This window comes from Syngnathus floridae, chromosome 9 (assembly GCF_059516105.1).
Source record: "Syngnathus floridae isolate MCC-2025c chromosome 9, RoL_Sflo_1.0, whole genome shotgun sequence".
In the NCBI taxonomy this organism is placed as follows: Eukaryota; Metazoa; Chordata; class Actinopteri; order Syngnathiformes; family Syngnathidae; genus Syngnathus; species Syngnathus floridae.
The window spans coordinates 8,146,939-8,170,937 of record NC_142421.1 but is presented as its reverse complement, the minus strand read 5'-3'; the positions used below and the strand labels follow the sequence as shown (position 1 = coordinate 8,170,937).

Here is a 23,999-nt window from a genome sequence, read left to right as displayed (position 1 = left end):
AACTGTGTTGAATTTTAAAAACTAACAAAACAAAAAAAACAAAAACGTTTTACCGTGTGTTAGTATCTCAAATTATATCTGTGGCAGTTGTTATTTTAACTCGAGTTATTCCATGAGACAATTCGGACAATGTTGTAATCTCCACAAACAAATGAACACCAAATATAATTTGTTTTTCCCATTACAAGTTGAAAAAGTTCCCCCAATTATTGCATTTGTTGATTTAAATATGAAATGGTTATGTTGGGAAACTATTAGGCCCATGACTGCCATTGCTGCCTTTTAATGTAATTTGGTGCAGAAAGACAAAACAAACAGTGTTGCATTGTTGCTAAATGTGAGCTGTAGGCACAAGCAGCTATTTAATTGCTTTGGGTGCTGTTTTATATTCAGTCTGTGTCATCCTCATAATGTTCTGTCTACTTCTGTCTCTTGCCTAATGTTTTACTCTGTCAGTTTATCCCTGTTTGGAATTATGATTAAAGCTCGGTGTCAAGTTGGTTATCAATTAATTGTAATTGTTCAATAAACTGTAAAAAGAAAAGAGGAACCGTCAAGTTGTCTTGATTTTCCCCAGTTCTTTTTCTTTTTGCAGTTTATTGCACACTTAGTGATTAGTCAGGTTGATAACCTTCAACAAAGAAAACATTGCATTATTTTAAGTTCAACTATGTTCAGTAATTGCATACATACATTAGGAAAACATGAAGCACAAGTACCCACAAATTGATTGAGAGCCACTCAAACACATTCTGTAACCCAAACCAAACAATTCAAACAAACCAAACATTTCAAACTAAGAATTCAAGTCCATTTCCTACCAGTTGCATGTGACCAGGAACTGAGGAGTCTCTTTGGGTTTCTTTTCTTTGCTTTCTCTGTTTAAGTTTTCTTTCTGCCCCTAAGAAACATTTCCTTTTTTGTTCCCCAGCTTTGATACAGCTTTGCAGGCAGTATGGCCATCTCTGGCATCTGACAGGAAGTTTGTTTAATTGTGATGGAACTGGTTTTTCTCTGCTCCCTGCAGGTCTGGAGGAGAACTCGTAGATATTTTCTTGGGTGATCTCTGCCTCTGTCAGATGACATGGCACTCTGTACTACAAACACACACACACACACACACAAATGTGGATCTATCTTTGGAAAGACAAATATTGCTGATTGTTCTCATGTTTTCATAATTTCTTTTGTGGTCGCCGAGCCTTTTATGTTCCGCTTAGCAAACAGTAGCGTGTTCTCCACCGATGACCTGCGTTCCTGTCTTTCAAAATAGTGACATAGAAAAGTTATTTCTCCAAGATGGAAGTTGGACAAGTTCCCACTGAAGAAGGAGGTGAGCAGCTGTGATGGAGGTAAAGATCATGATGGAGATAATCAATCTGAAATAAAACCTTATCCTTGACTTTTTTTTTACCATTATTTCAGAATAATTTTGACCGATGTGACTATTTTTTAACCATTATTTCAGAATGGTTTTATCAGTTTAACAAACATCAGAAAAAAAATCATCAAAATGCATAGTCTTATGTTAAAAATAAAACAACAAAAAAAAAACACAGGCTGTATATGGGCCTGGTAAGGTGTTTTTTTATAGTGCCCCAAATCCCTGGCAGCGCTCCTGCTTCACAGTTAATCTGAATCCTTGTATGTGCATCATACTGTGAGTTCCTGTGGTCAAACCAGCTTTTAAACAAAGTATTTCCCATTTTATTAAATTGCCCTGAAATAACTACTTAGAGGTGACTTATCGTGACTAGGTTTAGAAAAAGGGACGAAAAAGCAGAACAAAAAACAGAGGCTACAAGCCTTAAGAAAGAAATAGGCTACTTTTCAGCTATTCAGTCTGCAGTGATCAATTTTGAAATGATAGAAAATGTTATTTATTTATTAGTATTTACATCGACATAAATCAACGATTCATCAAAACCAGTTTACTGGAATGAGGTCTCTTTTTTTCAGTGTTTTTCGTTCTGATTTTTCAGTTTACTTTATGACGGCCTAAGTTTGAGCAGACTTTTATTACATCCAAGTGGAAAATTTATTTTTGAAAAACATGAAAACAAGGTCATGTGTTTGATCTTCAAGGTAGTAAATTTAGAATTTTTGCTCTCAAAGCTGGATTTTATTTCCCCCAAAGAAGCCAGAGAAATGACTACCGAGCCTACTACAGGTGATTTTGCGTGCTCACAAAAAAAAAAAAAAAACAGATAACAAAGCAACTCATCTGGGTATAGAGTGCAAAAGCAAACATTGTTTTGAGGTACCAGCACTTCACCTTAGGGTCTCTGTGGTTTCCACCTCCTTCACATTTGCTCTCAGGAGAAGACACTTCTCTTTTAGTTATCGCTGAAATAAAGGCTGTCTATTTTCGTGATTCCCTATAGGATCAGGATTATACAGAGAAAGAGCTCTCTTGATGAGCTTTTTGTAGATTTACCTCTTCTCCACTTATTTGATCTGCAGCTACATGTAGGGGCACATTTCTTTCACCGTGTTCGGAATTTCAGTGAACAAATAAAAGGGCGAGAATGTAAACGGGGTGTGCTATGCTCGGTGATCAATGGTATTGAGTGTGCAGAACGAATGGCGAGGAAAAGGAGGATTACATAGACAGAGGAGGGCAAAGTGGACTTTGGAGCCAAAAGCAAATCGCATCAGTAACTGCTCCAGCCCGGGGTGAGGGCCGGCTCAATCATCCGTACCATGCAAGTGGTATAATTAATTTTGGAGCGCAATATCAACTGATATAATTGGGCATTCTCCACTAATGAAGATCCTCTGTGTTGTCACTGGTGAGGTGCTAATTGATGGGACATTGATCGGATAAAGCGCAGTGTGGGTTGGGCCTCTGCAGGATATGATGACGGAAGTGCCGCTTGCACACATTTTTCAGCTTGGTTGCGTTCTATCAGGCAGGTTTTATTTAGTTTTGCCAGTGACTCACTGTCTGCTTTCATACACACAAAGGCCGGTTAATGTGTGTGTGAGAAGCTGCTTCACCATCATTTACCCTCACATGAAAGGACTTAGGAAAGAGGCTGGAAAAAAATAAGTCACTGCATGACGGGGATGGAGAGAGTTGAGGGGTTGTACAGGTCGTGTTGGAAGTTTCGATTGAGGAAAGCGCAGGGTCAAGGATTTGTGAGGTGAGGGGCTGTAAGGGGGGGTGGGGTGAAATCAGTTGGGGGAATAATAGGACAGCTAATTGGTTTTGACAAGTTTGGCGAGCTGGAAGTAATGTAGACCTTTTTTTTTTTAAAGCTGAGACAAGAGAGTATCCAGCAAAACTATGAGATAATCAGGGGGACCATTCAGGAGGAGCTGAATACAGGACAAGGGTGTGGGGGACCCGAGCCATAACACGGGCCTGCTCGTGACCCTGATGGGTCTGCCGAACAGAATCTGCGCTCGTATACAGCCGCTAGGGGGCAAAAGGCTGAAAGCAGCTGAAACAATACAAAAAATTGAGAAGCTATTTCTAAATTCATTTTTACCTTTGTAATTCTATTTGTTCGTTTTAGTAGGGTTATACATAAAGTGAAAGCCATCAAAATGGAGTACTATCCATAAGTGAGGTGGTTCAAGCCCAGGCAGATGCCATTCAGGTTTGTCCAAAAATTGTTCCCAATTCAGGCGAAGAAAGTGGACATTATCAATCCACTATGTGTGACTCATTGGCTCCACTGTTTGATTGATTGACAGCCAGCTGTTAGCACCCATTGAGAATTATATTCCGAAAATACTTTCATTCGGCGCCACTGATTGTGTCACGTTGCTGTACATTATCATTTGGATTTCACTTGAAAAAAAGTATAAAGTAGTAATCACCTCTCTGAAAAAGCACATTTGCGTCATCAGCCTACTTCTCCGTGTTTTCCGTGAGATTTTGCATCCTTCACATTAGTGCAGCTTCCCACAAAGTAGCTGCCGGAATCAGCATGCGGTCAACTGTGGCAGTCAATGGGAGAAAAAAGAAAATATTTAAGGCCTTGCTCCTTCTGTCAGCTTTCACCTCACTTCCCTGCTTGTTCTTGTTTTCACAGCCTTTAATCCTGTTCTCCAACACGAAGCAGTCACAGGTTTTGACAGCAGACTGTAATGACCTAAGCTATTCCCTGTGGGGGGTGACGAGGAGAAGGAGGAAAGGGGAAAAGATGAAATATTCAGGTTGAATATTAAGGAAACACCATTTAGAATTGATTAGCAGGTGTTTTACACAAACCTACGTTGGCTTATTTTACCAGAAATGTTGTGTCAGTAATTTAAGTTGGTGAAATAATTGCGGATTCTTATTTTACATTAATGTATCTTAAAGCGAGTGCAATTTTTGGCTATAACGACGAGCGATTCAGTTTCAACTATTTTTAGTCTGAGGAAGACAACTATGACTAAGTATTGAGATACACGCAGTTTGTGGTTGTTTTGAATTCATAATGCATAAGTCTCTTTGTTTTTGTTCATTCTGCAAAACCACAGTTTGGTGTGAAGTGATCTGAGTAAAGTTAAAAGTGCCATTAGTGCTCATACCTCATCTCAAAGCACCACTGTATTAAGAAATTAACATTAATTCAATTCATGCTTCTTTTTGTGTGTCAGGTTCGCTCAAAAGATATATTTTTTTTTTAGACAAATTGCAATAAATGGGATTAGACTGGATGCTTGAATTTAAAAAATAATAACAATAAATAAAGCTCAGCAATGAAATAGTCCAGTGGTGAATAAACAAATGAGTAACTCAATGGGAGAGAAAATGCATCACTCCGAAGTTTGGGACAGTTAAACCCAGCGTTCACCTTTGAAAGATTTGCTGGGACTGCTGTTACAGTAATTGCTTTCTGCACAGCAGCTGAAACGAAACGTCTGCGTTAATAAGGCTTTGTCCATTGAATTCTCATGTCAGGCTCAAAGGAGGACTCCGCCTCAGACAGATGCGTTCCCTCAATTCATCAAATTCACATATCACTTCTTTTGATATAATCACACCTCCTCCATACTACTTTTACCCCCTTCTGTTAAACACGCCATCTCATTAGTTTCCATCTATTCACGTGACAACTGGCTCACCTCCTCCTTGTTAAGCCTCCAGCCTAGACGGACAAAATCTGCAGCCCTCACTGCTCCTGATGTTCACATTACAGGCACCTACATATTCCCCATGGGCTTAAACCTTTCTAGTCCATAGATAAGATAGGCACATCTCAGACTTTAGCTCCTCATAGACCGATCATATATATAAATAAAGGTTTAATTAAGAAATGCTCCTCTGTAGTAGGCTCAAGGGGCTTTGGGATTAGTGACTGAAGAAAGGAGCTCTATATCTATATACGTATATATAAACACTTTTGTCACAAGAGAACACAATCCATAAGCCTCACCTTTCCAAAGCACAATAAAGGGATATGTATTTAATATCTGAAAGCTTACATGAATGTCACCAGCCACTTGGCCCTCTGTAATGAAAAAAAATAGACTTCAATTATATTGACAATAAAAAAAAAATATTTTTCTTTTAATCGACCTCTCCCAATGAGCAGTCAACAGAACACATCAAGATTAATTGCTGTGGAAATGAATTCCGAGTATAACGGTATGTCTCATCAAAAATACACTTTCCTTTATCAGGATGAGTCACGGCAGCAATTTTTGATTTGGTTAATATTCTGTGCTGCTGCCACTACTCCATGAGCCTCTGACATATCTGATTCTATTATAAACTGTCTCTTAATTTGGATGCTTCTGGAATACCCGCATGAAAGTATTCACAACTATACATGCATATGCAAAACAACCCACTGACTGGAACTTACAAAGATTAAAAAAGAGACAAATAGTATGCAAAAAAAAATAAAAAATACATCAACACGGTTATATAATGAATCGAGTATGGTTTAATGTTAAAGTAAGAAAATGTTTATTAGGTTTTACTCAGTGGGATTATGATTCAGTTCAATATGGTATGGCTCATTTAGAAAGGACTGCAATGACTGCTATCTCACCTGCACTGAATTTGAAGGTAATATAATGAGGGAAGCCGCTTTGATTCGCTAGAAATCAAGTTGACTGTGTTTACACCCACAACGGTGCAAAGTTGCAAACGCCCATCTCTAACTGTGTCTAACTGAGCACAGTTACTCCATGTTTTATGCTAGACAAATGCTAGAGGGCACAAAAAGTGAGCCCACTGAGAGTAGAAATGCAGAACTATTTATTTATTTGAAGTTTTGGCATTTTTGCCACTTTCAAACCCCAACCACACAACACAAAACCTTAACCCTAGTTTGAAACCCTACCCTCGTTTGCAACCTAACACAAGTTTGGAACCCTAACCGTAGTTTGAAAAACTAACCGTAGTTTGAAAAACTAACGCTAGTTTGAAACCCTAACAGTAATTTGGAAACTAAATCAAATCAAAGTTTTCGATTGTTTTGCAAAAACAAGGACTACATTTGGGAACTTCCACTTTGTAGAGTGAAAGCAGTTTCTTTTTCTCTGACCTCAAGCCGGCTGGCCTCACAGAAGGTGGGCCAGTTAGTTATGTTTCAAAGTAGCTCAAGCAGGGGATCACACTCATTAAAAGCAATTCTTCCTCTCCTCTCTTCATTATGGCCCACCCCCCTTTTTCCTCTCCTCCCTTTCTGACTGTATTTCTCCCTTTCCTCATTTCACAGACTAAAAAGTCTTTTTGCTCCTTCGTCCGGAGGTAGATCACTTTAATTCTGCTTCACAGATCTTTTTCAAAAAGACCCGAGACCCGGGGACCTCAGAACCAGTGACCGTTGGATGAACTCAGGCCGACCGGCCAGGTCCCGGACGCTTGTAAACACGGCCATCATCTCACACGCTCTTATTGCCCCCCAAAGCATGGTGGGGTCTCCGCCCCTCCCCTCCTGTGGCCTCCAAAGCCATCAGAATTTGAGTGTTTGCAACCACTTGTCACACAATCCGGTCTTGTTGGCTGTCACTTTGCACAGAAAGGTCGCTTAATGATTTAAAGGTACATGGCCAACATATAACTCATTAAGTAGTTTTTGAAGGGAGTGCATCTTGCAAAGACAGTCAGGCTTGTCAACGGAAAATTGAAATTTTTTAATGGAAGCTAATTTCTTTGTGTGCAGTAAGTAAAGCAGAGCAACCAGCAATGAATGTCATTCTTAAAATAATATGTGTAGTTTGTATTTATTTATTGCCATTGTCGTTACTATTTGACATCAGTTGTTATCACAACCTGGCCATCCGTTCCAAGTCTATAAATGGGTGCTTTATATGTGCAGAAAAATGAAATGCATTGGTTTTATTTTGCCTTGTATTTTTCCAATTCCTTCCTTAAAGGGCAGGTGGTGGGATTTGCGGTGATAATGTGTTCGGGTGCCTAAGATTTGGGGATAAACATCATTCCAATGGAAACAGCTCAAGTGCTATGGTGATGACCTTTGCTAAGAAGACATCCAGTAGATGGGGTGTAACTGACTGACATTATAACCACGCACCTGCTTCATTCATTTATCCATGTGCTTTGGGCATTATTGTATTTAAGATCTGCCTTTAAATTGAGAAGACAAAAATAGAATCTTTCTCTTTTCTTTTTTAAATACCACTTGTACAGAGAGCTGGAGCCTATTGGATAACTATGGACAAAGGGCAAAATGAAATATGGAATATATAATAATATAGAATACGGAAAATTGTACATATTGTAGATTGTGTTTTTTTCCAGCTAGGAAAGTTTCATTTGTTAATATTAACAAATTAACTGACTGGATGTCTATTAACATTTTAAAATAAAATAAGGAGACATAGTGAGGAAGAAGCATTCATTCGTTCATTCATTCAATCAGTCTTTCATGAAAAGAATCAATGATCAAACAATGGTGAGTCTGCGGTTAACGCTGCTCTCCAATAGACAAGGCCAGTGTATTTTTCTCCATTCTTTAAGATTTAAAAACTTTTTTAAAACTCAAGTTACACTATATGTCCAAGTACAGGTGTTCATTCAATTCCCAAAAATTGTGTAACGCTACAACAATTCAACCATCCAAAAGTGTAACACTGTCTGAACGGAGTCTCCAAAGTAACACCTCCAGCTCATCATCGTCGTCAACAGATGAGCCCAACTCGTCCTAGAGGTCATAAAACCAGCAAGTCTCAGACGTGAACTGAGAGTATAAATAAAGCATGCAATCAAAAGCCAAACACTCCACATGGTCCTTTTTTTTTTTTTTTTTTACAATTTACAATTACAATACAATTTGAGATTCTAGGGTGATAGGTGATAGCAGCATCTAGATATTAGTGTGAATGGAATGGGTGAAAACAATAAAAACAATGAGAAAATGCCAATTCGCCAGAGGGTAACAACTCGCAGCAACCTTTTTATTTTTTGACTAGGGGGGAGAACTATGAACTTTCCATTTTTGGAACGATGAACTTAGTTCATAACATTTAAATCAATCAGCAATCAATCAGCTTGATTGATTGATTAAATTATGAACTATGAACTGAGCAAATCCAGTTTAACATTTGTCAATTGAACTTTGAACTTGTTTGTGTAGAGAATTGACTTTCCCAATACTGTTAGTAACTGAAATCCTCAACAGTAACCTGAAGACACAATGGTCAGTCCTAATCAGAATTTTGAGATAGTTTGGGAGCATTGTATGAAGAAGTTAAACGTGGTTAGACTGACTCCCAGTGGTGGTTATGTGAACATGCGAGATTGAAAAATTTAATTGAATTAAATTGAATTAAACGCGCTGCTTTAGTAAATTTTGTAGTGTTTTTTATTTTTTTTTATTTCTGCACTTTGTTTTCAAATGGGTTTTTTTCAAATGTTTTTGTAATTTAAATCATGTAAAGCACACTGCTACCGTGTGCATGAAATGTGCTGTATACAAAGCTGCCTTGCTTTTTTTGCGGAAGTCAGAATTTGTGGATTTGTAATGTCTTTAACCAAACTGTTCAGCTTCAACTATTTAAGATAAGAGGTAACAATTTTTATTTTTTTTCTCAAGACGTTCACCAATTTAGGTTTGGATATTTCTATAGAAATTAAGTTCAACTATTGTTTACTTGCAGATGACTAAAACGCAAAAAGCATACTTATATTTCCGTCAAATAGCACAAAATTAAGAAATAAGGACAAAGTTAATAATTCCGTAACTAAATATTTTGTTTATTGATGACTATTGAAATTGAAAACATAAACATAGCTGCAGTTGCAAAAAAAAAATCATTTTGCTGTAAATTCAATTCTGGACATCCAAATAATATTCCAGCAGTGATCCACTGTTAGAGTGAATGATGGTGCAGTATACATACTGTAAATTCTGTACAGGTAGAGTAGACAGAGAAGCTTTGTTCCCTTACATTAAACAGTAGTGCTTAAAGTATATTTACAGTACATGTATTTTTACATATCTTAAACATTTCTCTAGCTTGTGATTTAATAAATAATAGTAATGAAGGCAATGCTTGATGCATATATGTCCAGTATCACTCTCGCCAAGTGTAAAACCTTCATCTGTGCAACATGCCTGGTTCGTGGTTAAAGGCTTATGTGGATTTGCAGTATGTGCAAATGACTATCACCACATTCCAAAATAGTTCATCAACGACATCAACGACTCTGGGCCGATGATGCAATGGCATACTGACTGATTTTTAAAGCCTGTGAGCAAACGCTGATGAACACTTGTCAATTGTGTTTTCCCTTCATTTCAGGTGCAAATACATGACAATAATAATATACAATAATTAGATGTTATATCAGCCCTTCTAGTTTTCCTCATCTTATTGGTTTAGGAAAATACACCATAAGCCAGAGCCACGTGAGATCTTCTTAATGGCTTTAATCTTATGTGGTGTGCATAAGCCAGCCAGGCGCACCTCAAACAATTCTATGCACGCTAACTTCCCAGGAACATGTCATTAACATGTTTAACAAACGGCATTTTAATTTATAAGGTAAGTTGAAGAGTATATTTGAACTGCAATCATAGTTGAGATAAGGTTAGGGTCATTTTCATAGTCTACCAGGTAAAAGAGTGGTACAACAAATTTAAAATCAACAACAAATAGCCAGGTGTGTGCAGCTTGCCGGCAGCGTTTGTGATATTGCAGTCGTTGCTATAGCAGCAGTGAACTCGGTAGTTTTGACTGTTAGCCTGGCTGCAGAAAGACTTGTAGGAGCAGGACTTCATCACCCCACCTGACAACAGACAATCCGGTCACGCTCATTTAGCTTCCGTCTTATTTGATTATGTAAAATGTTAGTTTGTGTTAAATAGCTCAGAGTGGCATCGGTAAGTCGGTAACTTTTTTTTAAGAGCTTATATGTTTTTGTAACTAAAGTGGGGTACACACATTGATGAAGATCTTAAAGTTCCAAGATCCCCCCCAAAAATAAGTTTCCATCAAATTGTATAGGTAATAGGTCACATTATTGGTGGGACAGGATTTGAAGCAATTTATCTTGGACTCATATGAATAATGGTGTGCAAACTTTTTATAGCACCGAGTTTGATGTACAATAAAATGGTAGTTTCAGTGTTGGACTCACTGTTATGGCCCACCACCACAGCACAGGCATCTGAGTAGCTGGGACATGTTCTGGTGCCTTGTCTGTTGCAGTCTTCATTATTGGAGGCCATACATGTGTAACATTGGAGAGCAGTACCTGAGGAAAACACAGGAGAACCGAAGAGTGGGCAACCAAAGTTCTGTGTGCTTTTAGAAGGAGCGTATCTTGCACTCTGGAACTGTTAAAGCGTTACGATGAGTCACTCGTGTAGTGCGGGTGTTATGCCCCATGCTGACTCCAATCAATCCCTTAAGCCCAAATGCTCAACACACACGATGAAAGCATTAGCCCGCAGTCCTATTAAGGGATTAGATGCAAGAATTGCATGCCAGTTGATAGACAACAACTTAGCAGAGTCAAAATAGCAACTCTAACTGTGCTTTTATTATTTATAGTCTTTCTTTTGTGTTATTATTAACCCCTCCTATTATCCTGTCTCAAACTTAAGTTGTATATAGTGTAGCGTAGCTTGGACTCATTTATGTTTATACCAGATGGCAACAAGAGTGTCTAAAAATGATACAACTAAGTCAATGTGATGGCAGAACAACACTCTTGAGTGAAAAAAAGACAGATTTAAAGAAAGAATTCTTACCATTTGATGTGAGCAGGACCACGAAAATCAAGATCAATAAACAAGACAGCACAGCTCGCATGGTGCTACCCAGGCTGTCAATATCCTTGTCTTGATCTCAAGATGAAAAGCAGGTTGTCCCCCTAACCCCGCGCAGACAAGATTATCAGACCCTCAATATGGCCCTTTCTGTTCTGACTTGCCTACTTAATGGAGCTCCTCAAATGGAGGTGGTATACAATAGTGGAGTTCCATCCTTGAGCCCGTGCATCTTTTCTCTATAGCCACACCCATTCTTATGTGAGTGCTCGCTTCAACCCTATCTGAACTGTGGCTGACCACTAAAGAGTGGACCTCTGATCTCATAGTTTCTAAGACACTGTACTAAATTTGTAGACAGACATCTGTTAGTGTATGGAAAATAATTCTCATATGGTATGCAAAGATGATGTAAATGATGTAAATTACACACAGAAAACCAAAAATAATTGTTTGGATTTATCTATTTAATAATATTCATCCATTGGGGAGAAAAAAAGGGTGTTTTCAGTTCAAAAATAGTTTATAAAACGTGTTCTTTATGTGCCATTACATCACAAAGGTGCACAAACATCCAACGAATCTAGTCTTGCAGAAAAGTGTAACTACATTAAAAAAAACAATACCTAAATATTGGTCCTATTTATGGATCGTTGCTGGTCGGCGTCTCTGTGTGCTTTGGCTGCAGTGCTGCCCAGGGATCCTCCAACATGGACGGACTGAAGTACGTCTCGATCGGGCCGGAAAAATCATGCTGGAAACAGTAGAAGTAGATTGGCATTCATCTTCTCAAAACGTAATCTTGCTTGTGGGCAGCGCCAAATAATTTGATGTTAAATAATCGTACATGTAGGGCTTTAATTGGTTCATCTGACAGACGCCATTCAGCAATTAAGCAGCTTACCTGCACATTCACAGCCGAAGGGTTGAAATGTGTTGGCCTCCCGAAATTGTTTCCCCTTCGTTGCTTCCCTGAGAAATTACGGCCACCGCTGCCGAACATAGGAGACCCTCCAAAGCCCCGTCCTCCGCCACTTCCTGGCGAATCTCTCCAATGTCCACGGTTGTAACCAGGGGAATACGTCGGAGAATTGGGTGTGTATGCATAGTAGCCCTGTGGAGACGCACCACGGTGTCCAGCGCCTCTGTAGGGTGTCCGAGCCCAACCTGAAGGTGGGGAGGGAAATCTTTCGTTCCACTTTGGTCTGGTCGGTGTTTGATCCATATCTGTTCAAAATAGACTCAAAACAGTTGTGCGAGACAACAACAGAACACAACAAAAATGAACCGGAACCGGAAATGAAGTTTCTGAGTTTGTGACTGCAGCGCCGCTCAGTGGTTATTTATGTCAGTGCAACATAAAATAAATATAAACATAAGTAGAGCACCCAAAAAGGTGAAGTGCCAGGTCATTTCTGGGTGAGGTAAGAAAATAAAATAAACGTATATGTTTGTTAAAAAATAAACATTTACATTGAGGATAAAATAATGCCCATGTTTATTATTCATAATCAATAGTTATAATTCCTGATTTGATAGGTAGATGTGTGACTTGTACGACACAAGTAAATAACCATCGCCTTATATTGCCATCTTTTATTGCACTTTGTAAGCAAATGCTGTACAGCAGTTGTGCAGACATGTTACTCATCAGTGTGACACAACAACCCAAGCAGGACTGGGGCACATCTGAATACAGTCACAAATAGTTTGGTTCATATCAAAATAAAATAAGAAAAATAAATTCCCATGGTCTCATCAAGACAGCTATGACAAATATCTACAAGGTTACATGAAGAAAGCACAATACTGTACCTATGAATAAAAATTCTGACAAATTATTAATCATCTGTGTTTTACATAGCGGGCACATAAAAAGGTCTTTTTCCATAATAGCATTTTCTACATTGTATACAAAACGGATAAGTTTTTTTTCCGTGCATGCAATAAGCTACAGTGAATATTTTTATTTTCTTAGCAATGAATCATTCTACAAAACAGGCTGCTGCTTCTTTTTTTTAGGGGGAGGAGGCGTCCAGAGAAGTGGGTAAACAGTCGTCTCCCTCAGTGGCTGTCATGGCAACATATTCAACAACAGTAAAACCCACAGGTAATCCTCATCAACATATGCTCCCTCAAGCACGCAGGCACACACGCACGAGCATACATCAATTCAAACACACACACACACGGATATAGAAATTAATGACATGTTGTAGTTTCTAAAACTTTCAACTAGACCCCTGATACATCACAAAACAATGACACATCAAAAATATACAGCGTGATCAAAAGGAAGCTATCTGTGTGTATCCTGTACACACAAGGTCAGTAGAAAGTTTAAGCTCAGTGTGGCTTGAAGAGTTCTTCCGAGTAATTTTCCTCCCACTCAAGTGTGCTAACACTTGCCCATCTTGGCTATTAGCTCATCGCAAATCTTCGTCAGCTCCTCAATCTCTTTGTTCTGGAAAACAGTTTGACAGACAAATTCTGAAGTTGGAATTAAACCTTTAAATTATTTTTGATATTTTAAACCCCTATACTTGAGATGCATCCTAATTCTTGTGTGCTTCTTATTTGCAGTGGTCAAAGTTTGTGCATCTATGTTACATATTTATAAAGTGTCTACATCTGAGGGTTGTAATTGCAATAAACATGATCCAACTGACCTTTTGCTCCAATGTGCGCTCCAGAGACTCCACTTTCATCTGCTCCTTCCTCAGACTGGCTTGGTGGGCAGCCTGCTCCTGCTTGGACTTGGCCCTTACCTGAGCAATGTCTGAATTGGCCCTGGAAACACATAAGGCATCTTTGTAGAACCTCCATAAGATATCAGAGGGAAGTACAATGTATATTGTTTTGCTACTTTGAGCAAAGTATACTCAGTAATCATCATCCAAAATGACAAACGTTTTACCTGTCTAGCTTTTCCTCTGCGTGAATCTTTAGAGCTTGGTACCGCTGTTCCTCTTTACGGACTCTGGAGAGATACTCTTGAGCGCACTTCTTCAAAACTTCCTCATTCTACACAAAATGACATTCTATCATTTCCTTGTATTCATCACGGTTTTCAAAGTTATTTTGCCACTGACAAGGGCCGTCATGGTATTTTTGTACCTTGCGGAAGCCCTCAAGCACATCTTTCATCTTCTCGTAGCGTCGGAAGAGGTCAGCCAGAGATTTTTCCACAGAGTTGAGGTCAGCTAAGGCCTGGTCCTTTTCTATGATCAGCTGTTGAATGGTGTGGTGGGACAGAGACTTCTCTTTCTGGTCATCTTCTGTCACGCACACATACATAACAGTGTATCTGGTGACGAGACTTGAATTTGGTACAGTTCTGACTCAGAGCTTTTCCAAAAACCAAAGTAAACCAGTCAATATTGAAAATATCAACTAAAGAGTGTGGCATGCATGTCAGGAATATAAATGCTGGCACAAAGCACAACAGTTAAACATACTCAGATTTGTACACACATGAAAATGAAATGAAAATGGACAAGCATGTGTCAGTGGACGTGAGGTGCTCCCTCTGTGACAAACCGATGGAGAGATGTGAGCGGGCACAAACAAGTTGAAGCACAAGTCTGCAGTACTCACCTGGCATGCCTGTCACGATTATCAAATAGTAAGGCGCAAACAAAGGAGCAGAACAGAAACAAAAGGGACTGTGTTAAGTCAAGCTGGGAGCCAAAGGCACGTGAGAGCCGAGCATTTGGAGAATGTGAATCTCCGATTAGTGTTTTCAAAAGGTCTTGTGTAAAAGGACACCGGCAGGCAGTCAAGCTGGCTTTGAGCTGAAGCACCTTACAAATCATTGGCAATGGATCGGCATCATGTGCATATGCGTGTAGTCCAATTTGCAGTGCGGCAAAAGGTGGTGTCAGGAATTGTGACTCAAAACAATTTTAAAGTAACTTGCAGTTATACTGACGTGATGATATGAAATCACAAACTCACCAATCATCTGTGCGATCGTCTTCTCATATTCAGAAACAATCCTCCTATAGATAAGAATCCGGATGTTATTATAAAGATATGAGTCGATGTATTTTCAGTCAAACCAGCAAATAATAAAATAAGCATGACATATATTGACTAAAATAAAATACAGGGTTAAAAGAAATATCCCCATTCTCACAGTTTAATGTTATCATTGCTTCTCTTTGCCTTTTCTTTGCTTATTTGGGGGGAAAGCTGGTTAACAAACGTAAGACGAATGATTAGCCTTGCCCCCTCCCCTCCCCTTTTCCCTCCTTATCCTGATTTCAATCATCTAAATTAAGTAAGCTAAGTCTAGTCAAGGCTTGACTGGACCCCAACCTACCACCTTCTGACCAATGTCAAATTTTCTATCTTCCTTTTATTTTAAGTTCCTTTTAAGAATGTTATAGATACTGTAACATTTGCTCTACCCATTTTCCAAATATGTACAACGATAAATATTTGATCCATAAGATTTTTTATTATTGCAGCTAAAAGGTTAACTTTAACATTAAGGGCAACGTAACCATGCGCTTACACCGTCATCCACTAATTAGTGACAATTCAAAACAGAGCATTATACCTCATCTCCTGCACCTCTTGACGGCTGTCTTCGTATTTTCTCTGCCACTCCAGCACCTCCCTCTCTTTTGTTACAATCTAAAGCAAAAAAATCTCACTGAATTAGGTGTGAAACACAGATGTGTACAAAAAAAAAACACTATTTGAATACTGGACAAAACTTAGATAATTATGATAATGATGATGTCATTAACCCAGTTTATTGAGGTTGTCATTTATGGTGGTATAAAATTGCATCATCATGAGAGCTGATCATAATAGAGGGAAAAAATAGCTTCGAAAAAAAAAACCATTATAGTACACTATATCGTCAAATAAATATAGTGTGGAATTTAGAGGGATGTGAATTCTAGAAGTAATATAGTAATTTATTTAGAATTCATTGTTTTCCTTTAAAACTTAAAGGAATTAAATTTACTCAATTTATGGCTGGATTGAGGTATTTAGTTTGGAATTTCTTCATTAGGAAGTTTAGCAAGAAACCAGAAATAAAGAATAATAAACAATTTGTAAAAATGACATATACAAATACAAAAACTATCCATCATTTCTTTACAACGTTACTGATGAGTGTATGCATAAAATTTTGGGGCACCTCCTCTTTTGCGATTCCCAGCGAGTGGTCCAGGTCTTTAGGAAGATGTGGACTCTCTCCATCAATGTAGCCGGTAGCGGTCGGGGCATACAGTGAGTTCTTGGATACTGAACTCTCAGACGGTAAAGAAACATCTCTGTGCTGCTTCCAGGATCCAAATGAGAGGAGCGAAAGAAAAGGAAACATAACCAGTTAGATCCCAGACAAATCAAAACGCAGTGCCATGCGCTGGCTGGCCTGATTGTACCTGAACCTCAACTAACAGGCAGCATCAAAAGGTGCCACTCAGCAAAATCAATATGTAAATGAGGCAGGCTTGCAATGTTCCTGAAGACTTGGTCAGCTGCAGAATGAATTGATGGAACAGTCTTCATAGCCAAGTGATTGGCTTGTTAGAGAGCGTAGCTTATTTGTGATTGGTACAGGCAAGGAGGGGCGGGGTAGAAAACTGCATGATATACAAGAAACGAAGGACGGGATAGCACACTGCTCAGTAAGGCAAACACGTTGCTGTCATGTTAACGCACGTTACGTTATTTCACTTTAACCGCTAAGTGCTGGCTGATTATGAGAACAGACCCTGACCAAGATGTTAGTGACAAACTGACCAAAAAAATAAAGAAAAAATAAAGAACTATGTCATGATAATGTTTCCAGAGCCCCGGAGTTCACCAAAACAAATTCATTAAGAGGGATTTATTCATTGAGACAGATTAGGGTAAAACCACAGGGGGTAGATGGATGAAACTGAGACTAATACAAAAGCCAAGTACTTTTGGTTTTGGGTTTATGCTCTAAGTGGTAGTGTGACTGTCAATTTCATTGCTTTCCAAATAAATTTAGTTATTACAGTACAAAGTCAAAACTGGTTAACAGTGTTTCCAATTGCATTGTCTCACATGACCGAAAGAGCACCGCCTTCACATATACATAACCAACATGTTCTCGCTAGTACAATCTAGGTAGAAAAGGTAGAAATCCGCACCTTAAACACCAGCAAGACAAACAACGATTATGTCACACACCATTAGAGACATGAGATAAAAATAGAGGAGGCTAAATTAATATATTTAAGGACACAATAGCTCTAAGGGTGCTTGTTGTCAGGAGACATTACAACTAGTCATAGTAGAGAAAGTAACACGCACAGGGATTGTAGACCAATTAAGGTAAGTGGTCTCCACTAATTGGGTCTATGGGAGCTAGTATACAATGCAGTCTCTTGGTATTTGGACAGTTGCTTTGACTGTACACCAGTTAAAAGTACTACTGTCAAAATATCGAAGGACTGAGCAGCAGATGTGTTACGAGGGCAGGTAACAAATAAATTATGTGTTCCTCTTACTTTCAGTAAGGGTGAACCGTTGATGTTCCAGCGCCGTGTGCTGGGTTTCTTAAGGCGGGACTGCAAAATGTGTGGGACAAATAAACACTGAAAAAACCTGAATGATGCATCGTGCACAGCATGTGGCATCTGTACGATGGAATTTAGGTATACCCCTGTACAATGCAGAACACGACAAGAGAAAAAGTGGCTAAAACGTTTGACATTGATATTAAATTGTAATTGTAAGCCCCACATTCAAAAAGAATACAAGAATTGCCTGTAATAATAGTCTTAACTCTCAATAGGCCACAAACTATGATCCCATACCAGTTTGATATCAATGAAAACACAAAACTCTGTGACCTCTAAAAACAAACCAGGATAAACTTACTGGAGCTTCTCCTGGTAATACAAATCTTGTTTTATAGTTGAGAGGAATCACTTCAATAAACTTCCTTGATACCAGTTCTTATTTAAAATTGTCTGGTTGCTTCTTAACGCATTTCAAATAGAGCACAATAAAAACATAACTTCAGTCAATAGATCATCCTCAGAAAAAAATTACTAATAGGTCAAAAGTGAAATTAAAATATGCAGTAGGTTATTGTACTGTAAAACTGGGGCCTCACCCTAAACACCCCACCCCCAAGAGTTCACTAGTATTATGCAGTTGGACACTATGAGAAAAAATAGCATGTTAATTTACAGCCAGAAAAAAACAATCATCAGCCTGTTCTAAATGTTTGTTAGTTGCTATAGTAACACTAAACACAGAATGTGACCATTTTTTGGTAAGATGATGAACCCAACAAATGAGCTCATCACTAAATGCCCAGACTGCTTCTGCAGTAATAAATAACACATTTCACGTCACATTCAAGCCTCTTAAGCATGAACAGGCAACATGCAAAAAAAGAGGCGGAGATCTGATACAACACTGCTCTTTAGGTACTTTAGTACTTGCTGCGAGGTTTGAGCCATGTTAGATTTGCAATGAGGGGAATTTGATACTGAAGGGGCTGACAATGCAGTGACGCAGCTGCCATGTGGAAAAGCCCATGAGTTCGCTCAAACTCAGAATGGTGTGCTTCGAGAAGGATATTCATGCACCGTTCCTAAATTCCGTATCGTGTACATTCATTAAGTTGCATCCTGGCAAAACACACACATCAGCTGCAGGCTAAAATCAACGCAGTACCTGCAGGGCTACAGTGGAGAGGGAGGGGCACTGAGAGATGTTTTTGGCTACTTGCAGAGCTTCTATCCGTAGGGCAGCAAGAACCAGCTCCTCCTGGGCCGCACAAATTGGGGATTATCGTCCAATGTTGGGCGTGCGGCCCAAGGATGAGAGTGTAAGGGAAAAGCATATAGAACACTTGAGTTGACCACACATCACACTTGGTCCAATCTCACTTCGCTTTTGCGGCACGAGGGGAATGAAAAGGCAAGGCTGGGATGTTTACACAAAAACACACGGAAAAAAAGAGGGGAATGTATTTTATCAGGTTGTTAACACACCTGGAGTTTTTGGGCGAATGCATTAGGGTTGGTCTCAGCGAGGTCGGGCGCCAGGTACTGCTCAGGGTGGTCACACTCAGACAGTCTTTTTAACAGGGACATGGTCAGGGTTGAAGAAGGGACCTCTTGGCTACTGAGCTATAGTGGGTGACCGGAGGGTGGGCACAGGGCGGAAAGGGAGGGGGGGGTGAGGGGGGTGAGGTCAGCATGGCAAAGGAATAGCTCAGCGACTAAGTGGGAACTGACCACTTTATTGAGAGTAGTTTGGATTTCCAAATACGAATTGCTGTCAACCTGACTAACAGGGATCGTACAGGGGACTTGGAGTTGTATTTAGTTTGAATAAAAAAACATGGTATACGGACCAGAAATTAAATTAAATGACAGTGAAATGACGATTGTATTTTTAACCAACACACAAGGAATTTCACTTTTAAAACCGCTGGGTTAAAAATTAGACTGTTGTTTTTAACCCAGACTGTTTAAGAGTCTATACGAGTCTTTATGATTTCCAACTCTCATAAAGACAGTCTTTTTTTTTTTTTTTTTACACACCTGCTCATCTCTTTCTGTGCTTTGTGTTCGACTAAGTACTTCGCTCTCTCTTTTCCTGCCCTTATCACCAACAGAGCCTTCGGGACCTGGCCTGGAACTTAGCACTGGAGTCTTCATGCTGGCTGTTATCTGAGCCTCCATTTCCTCAAAACTCCTGCACATATAGAAAGTACATTCAATCCAAACCTGTAAAATTTGGTCCACAAGCAAATGTCAAATTCACTATTCCAGTTGTACCCTGTGCATGGGGAGTTGGGCTCAGATCCTTTTGTATCTTTGGTTCCTTGGTTTGATAACGAGTCCAAGTTTAGGTATAATGATGGCTTCTTCACAGACGGTGGCTAAAAAAACATGAAAGAATCAACAACATATATATGACTTTGTTGCGTAATCAGCGGCCCGTGGAGATACGTTTTTTGTAGAAATTAGATTAGATACTCACAGGTGAAGAAGAGCCTATTTTCTCCATGTACTCAATTTCATATTCTTGCACTAAAAGGCAAAGCAGATACAGATAAAGCATTTGAATGGCGGACATCTTGTTTTGTCAAAAAAATATTTTTATTTGTTCAAGTCTAAAGATGATGTAATGGTCGGTCTTACTACTGGAGAATAGCATGTCTCACCTGAAGACCGAAGACCGCTCTCATTCACTAATGACGTTAGATCCGACGGGTGAGGGAAGTCCTGCTGGTCTGAGTTCAAGTCTGAATCAACGTCGTGCAAGTCTGCTAACTTGTGATTGGTGGAGGAGGCCAGCTTCTCTTCATCCGTGGCGTGGCCGTCCTGTGGAGGAAGGGAGGCGGGGTCATCTGAATCCTAGCACATAGACAGAGTTAGACAAAACTCAAAAAGCCACATATGTGATATACGCAAAAATGAACATACCTGTGAGTTGTTGGAGAACTGTGATTTCTTTGGTGACCTCTTTACCCTAAAAGTGTTACTGAGAAAAAAAGATCATCATTAATCTAGACTCACACATTCAGATTAAAATTCTTTACAATATGTAACCGCTGTTAGCCAAAATTCTCTGATAGACAAAACATGTATTTTTAGTTATTAATTTATTTATTGGATGGACTTGGTTAGGAGATTCATGGAAACATTTAGAAAGCGACATGATGAAAAATGAAGAAAGAAAGAAAGTGTCATACTAAATCTGTTCTCGACAGTTGCAGGGAATAATAGAACATTTTAATTTGAATAAGTGACAACAAAAGTGTAGAAAATATATGAATTATTCCATAGTTTTTTTGAGTGTCATGACTTGCTTTGTGAAAATGGAAACTCACAATTCATATCATTTAGCTTCTGTCTATTGTTAGTGCCAAGAAGATGAGTTGTTGGTAATAAGATAAATGCTTATTGATGAGACCAAATAAAAAATGCTGACATGCTGGTTTACAGGGGGATCCACATGAAATTGGGAGTGATTGGAGATAATGGATAGTTGTGGTTTCCCTGTACTTACAACAAACAACATAGAGTGGACACACCTCTGGACCTCCTGTGACATGAGAATACAGTACATAGAGTGGATAGAAAAAGTCTACACACCCTTGTTTAGATGCCAGGTTTATATATAAGACCATTTAAAAAAAAAAAAATCTCAAATCACCTATACATTATACAAATCAATTGGCAAGCAGACAAAAATTTAGATTTGGAAAAACCTGGCATCTGAAGAGGGGTGTGTAGACTTTTTATACCTACTGGTCCAGGTGAGAGAGAAAGACAGACAAAAGCCACTGACATTGTTGAGCAATGTGCCACGAACAACACAAATACATCTAAACAAGCATACATTGCAGTATTGTTGACCAACACAACATTTGCAATAACCAACGAGAGTGAATAAAATTAACTTACGATTTGATGGGAGTTTTCTTCTTTTTTGTTGTTTTGTTCAGATTTTGATCTTCCAGCTCACCAATATTGTCATTGTCATTTTCCATGTCATCATTTGACGACAGCTCGAAAGAGGCTGAAGCCTTTGGAGGTGAGGTTGCCATCTTGTTAGAAGATTTAAAAGGGTCGACTATGGAGTCATCAAAATCAAAGCCGTAGGTAGGCTCAGATGCTTTTGGAGAGTTGGCCACGGCTGTCTTGGTCATAAACGGATTAAAATTGGGATCTTCCCACTTATTGGCGTCAAAGTCGTAAGAACCTCGAGAAATGGGCTTTTCCTCGTCGTTCCCATTGTGTTCTGCTGGAATGTTATTGTCCAGCTGCTCAGCCCTTCCTGGCTGGGCCTTTTTTAACCCCAACTTTGGTTTCCTCAAGGGCATCTTGGCACCAGGTTTCTTGCCCAGTTTTTTAGGTGGCGCAGAAGCTCCGTGTGATGCCTCACTATTCTCCTCAGAGTAATCAAACTCCAGCCTCACAGACTCCCGTTTGGGTAGAATAGGTTGCTCTTCAGGGTTGCCTACTGGCGCTTCAGTGGAAGCTGGAGGAGAAAGCTGGCCCACGGCAGGGATGGGGGGACTTTCTGGCAGAGTAGCAATGGGGGCACATTTAAGACCTTTCCGATCAAGAACAGGTGAGTTGGCAATTTTACTCCCTCCGGTCTTGAATGGGTCAATGCTCTCAAAGTTCTCTGGATCCCAACTGTAGGAGGCACTCGGAGGGATTGGGAGGTTTTCTTTGATAGGAGGACTAGATGGAAGATGGCTCTCCTCCTGACACAAAGGTAAGGCAGGGACAGTGAGACTTCTCTCTGATTCTATATGCGTGGCTTCTTCTGGTAGTGGGGGTGGAGTGTCCACACGGGTTTTCCTAGTTTTTCTGAGGGTTCCTACAGGACTTCCACCTTCTGCCGGACTTTCCTTTCCGTCCGGAGTCACAGTTTGAGGCTTTGCACGCTTAATGATCTCCGGGGTGCTACTAGTAGAACATGGCCTTTCCGGGTTGGAGTTCTGCCTCAGGAGCGCTGTCTTCTTCACAGATCCAGGGCGGACTTTCTTGGGCCTACGGAGTGTCCCTGGATTACTTTCTGTGCTAACGCTGAAGGATTCCGAATGTGGGCGGAAGCCTTGTGCTACAGATCCATCCAAACCAGAGGAGTCAAGTTCTCCACCCTGGAGGCTGAGGGAGCGAGTAAGCGGTTGACTTGATGACTCTGAAGCAAAAGTTTCAATGTTGTATGCGCCACTGGCAGCAATTGGCCTGTCCTCATCAAAAACGATGGCAATCGGCTCAGAAATCAAGTCAGATGCTCTCTCGGAAGGGTCTTCTCCTGCGGAAGATGCAGGAAAGACCGTCATGACGAGTTTAGTTCTTAAAATGTCATTCTCATCTAATATCGTAAAATATTTGGTGCCATCCTGTGGCCACGGCTTTGCCTCCCTTGATACTGTTATTTTACTAACCTTTGTCATCAGTGGTAAATAATTGGCTCTGTGGATCTGCGGGAGCCTTCACTGGTGTTGTCGACTCAGGAGTCTCGAATGCTCCATCGGAATCAGAGCTCCTACAGCAAAAAGACAATCGCATACTGAGTCAATGCTGCTATGAATCATTCTCACATCACAATGATTAACCTGTCCGACCAATGGCAATATTTTTGTGTCAATTTGGAGGACACGTATTAAATGTCAGGTATGGGAGACAACCACAGAGATGAATAAACCAATAGAAATTGGAAAAAAAATACAGTTTTTTTCCTCAGCAGCAAAAATATTTCAGAACAACACATTAGGCTCGATGCCCGAACGCTCATCATTGTGTTATTCAACAGCGTGTGTCTCTCGCGTTCCATCCTGTCTCACCTCTGTCTGACCAGCGCCCCTGCAGTCTTAATCATGCTGTCATGCTGTGAGCTCCAGGAGAGACGCCGGAACAGCCCGAAACCTGGATCCAAGTCTGGACTGTCTGCTGCCCCTCCCAGTAGCGTGTCCCAGCCCCAGCGAGCCCACTGCAGTGGAGACAGAGCCTGCCACGCACTCACCGCCATAACGTCCAAAAGACGATACACAGGTAGACGCCCACTGTCTGTTCTATTGTGCACAAGATCTCTTCCACTGTGATTTTCAACATTCGGCTCTCTTCTTTCCGATCAGCCCTTTCACATTGCTGAGTCGGTAAGCATCATCCATGGAGCAAAAGATCTCTTCCCATCTGAATGAGACTTGTCTGCAGACCGCTTGCGCTCTCCTCTCTCCCTTTTCTCAGCCTTCCGCTCTTCATCGACTTTCCCCCCTCCCTGCACGTCGTTCTCTTCCACCGCTTTACTAAATCTAGAATTAATTTG

At 40.0% G+C, this 23,999-nt stretch overlaps 3 protein-coding genes and 1 long non-coding RNA gene across 7 annotated transcripts in view; all 4 read right to left on the bottom strand.

Annotated features, from left to right (window-relative positions):
- Nucleotides 1-988, bottom strand: part of LOC148393316 (uncharacterized) — a 39,226-nt gene extending 38,238 nt beyond the window's left edge. Inside the window, exon 1 of the long non-coding RNA XR_015860400.1 lies at nucleotides 822-988. This is a non-coding gene — a long non-coding RNA (uncharacterized LOC148393316). The remainder of the gene's footprint in view (nucleotides 1-821) is intronic.
- Nucleotides 989-9,148: 8,160 nt separating this feature from the next.
- Nucleotides 9,149-11,924, bottom strand: ly6pge (lymphocyte antigen 6 family member pge). Its single transcript, XM_088385777.1, has 4 exons — nucleotides 11,816-11,924; nucleotides 11,172-11,293; nucleotides 10,556-10,672; nucleotides 9,149-10,204 (listed from the first exon to the last, which is right to left on the bottom strand). Exons 2-4 carry the CDS (start codon nucleotides 11,230-11,232, stop codon nucleotides 10,026-10,028), a joined length of 357 nt encoding a protein of 118 aa, XP_088241903.1. The 5' UTR covers nucleotides 11,233-11,293; nucleotides 11,816-11,924; the 3' UTR covers nucleotides 9,149-10,025.
- Nucleotides 11,639-12,489, bottom strand: mplkip (M-phase specific PLK1 interacting protein). The gene is made up of 2 exons (XM_088385776.1): nucleotides 12,094-12,489; nucleotides 11,639-11,943 (listed from the first exon to the last, which is right to left on the bottom strand). Exons 1-2 carry the CDS (start codon nucleotides 12,412-12,414, stop codon nucleotides 11,833-11,835), a joined length of 432 nt encoding a protein of 143 aa, XP_088241902.1. The 5' UTR covers nucleotides 12,415-12,489; the 3' UTR covers nucleotides 11,639-11,832.
- A 281-nt stretch (nucleotides 12,490-12,770) lies between these two features.
- Nucleotides 12,771-23,999, bottom strand: part of tacc2 (transforming, acidic coiled-coil containing protein 2) — a 32,529-nt gene continuing 21,300 nt past the window's right edge. For 3 of the 4 annotated variants that reach the window (XM_088384737.1, XM_088384738.1, XM_088384739.1), the window contains 16 exons: nucleotides 23,119-23,219; nucleotides 21,620-22,985; nucleotides 20,636-20,693; nucleotides 20,374-20,566; nucleotides 20,190-20,239; nucleotides 19,985-20,088; nucleotides 19,748-19,901; nucleotides 19,193-19,330; nucleotides 18,873-18,965; nucleotides 16,348-16,488; nucleotides 15,754-15,830; nucleotides 15,147-15,190; nucleotides 14,307-14,467; nucleotides 14,107-14,213; nucleotides 13,859-13,979; nucleotides 12,771-13,653 (listed from right to left, as the gene is read on the bottom strand). In XM_088384737.1, coding sequence (XP_088240863.1) covers nucleotides 13,588-13,653; nucleotides 13,859-13,979; nucleotides 14,107-14,213; nucleotides 14,307-14,467; nucleotides 15,147-15,190; nucleotides 15,754-15,830; nucleotides 16,348-16,488; nucleotides 18,873-18,965; nucleotides 19,193-19,330; nucleotides 19,748-19,901; nucleotides 19,985-20,088; nucleotides 20,190-20,239; nucleotides 20,374-20,566; nucleotides 20,636-20,693; nucleotides 21,620-22,985; nucleotides 23,119-23,219 — 2,974 coding nt within the window. In that variant the 3' untranslated portion in view covers nucleotides 12,771-13,587. Of the gene's footprint in view, nucleotides 13,654-13,858; nucleotides 13,980-14,106; nucleotides 14,214-14,306; nucleotides 14,468-15,146; nucleotides 15,191-15,753; nucleotides 15,831-16,347; nucleotides 16,489-17,692; nucleotides 17,753-18,872; nucleotides 18,966-19,192; nucleotides 19,331-19,747; nucleotides 19,902-19,984; nucleotides 20,089-20,189; nucleotides 20,240-20,373; nucleotides 20,567-20,635; nucleotides 20,694-21,221; nucleotides 21,258-21,619; nucleotides 22,986-23,118; nucleotides 23,220-23,999 lie in introns of all 4 variants that reach the window. The other variant, XM_088384740.1, reaches the window with a different exon arrangement.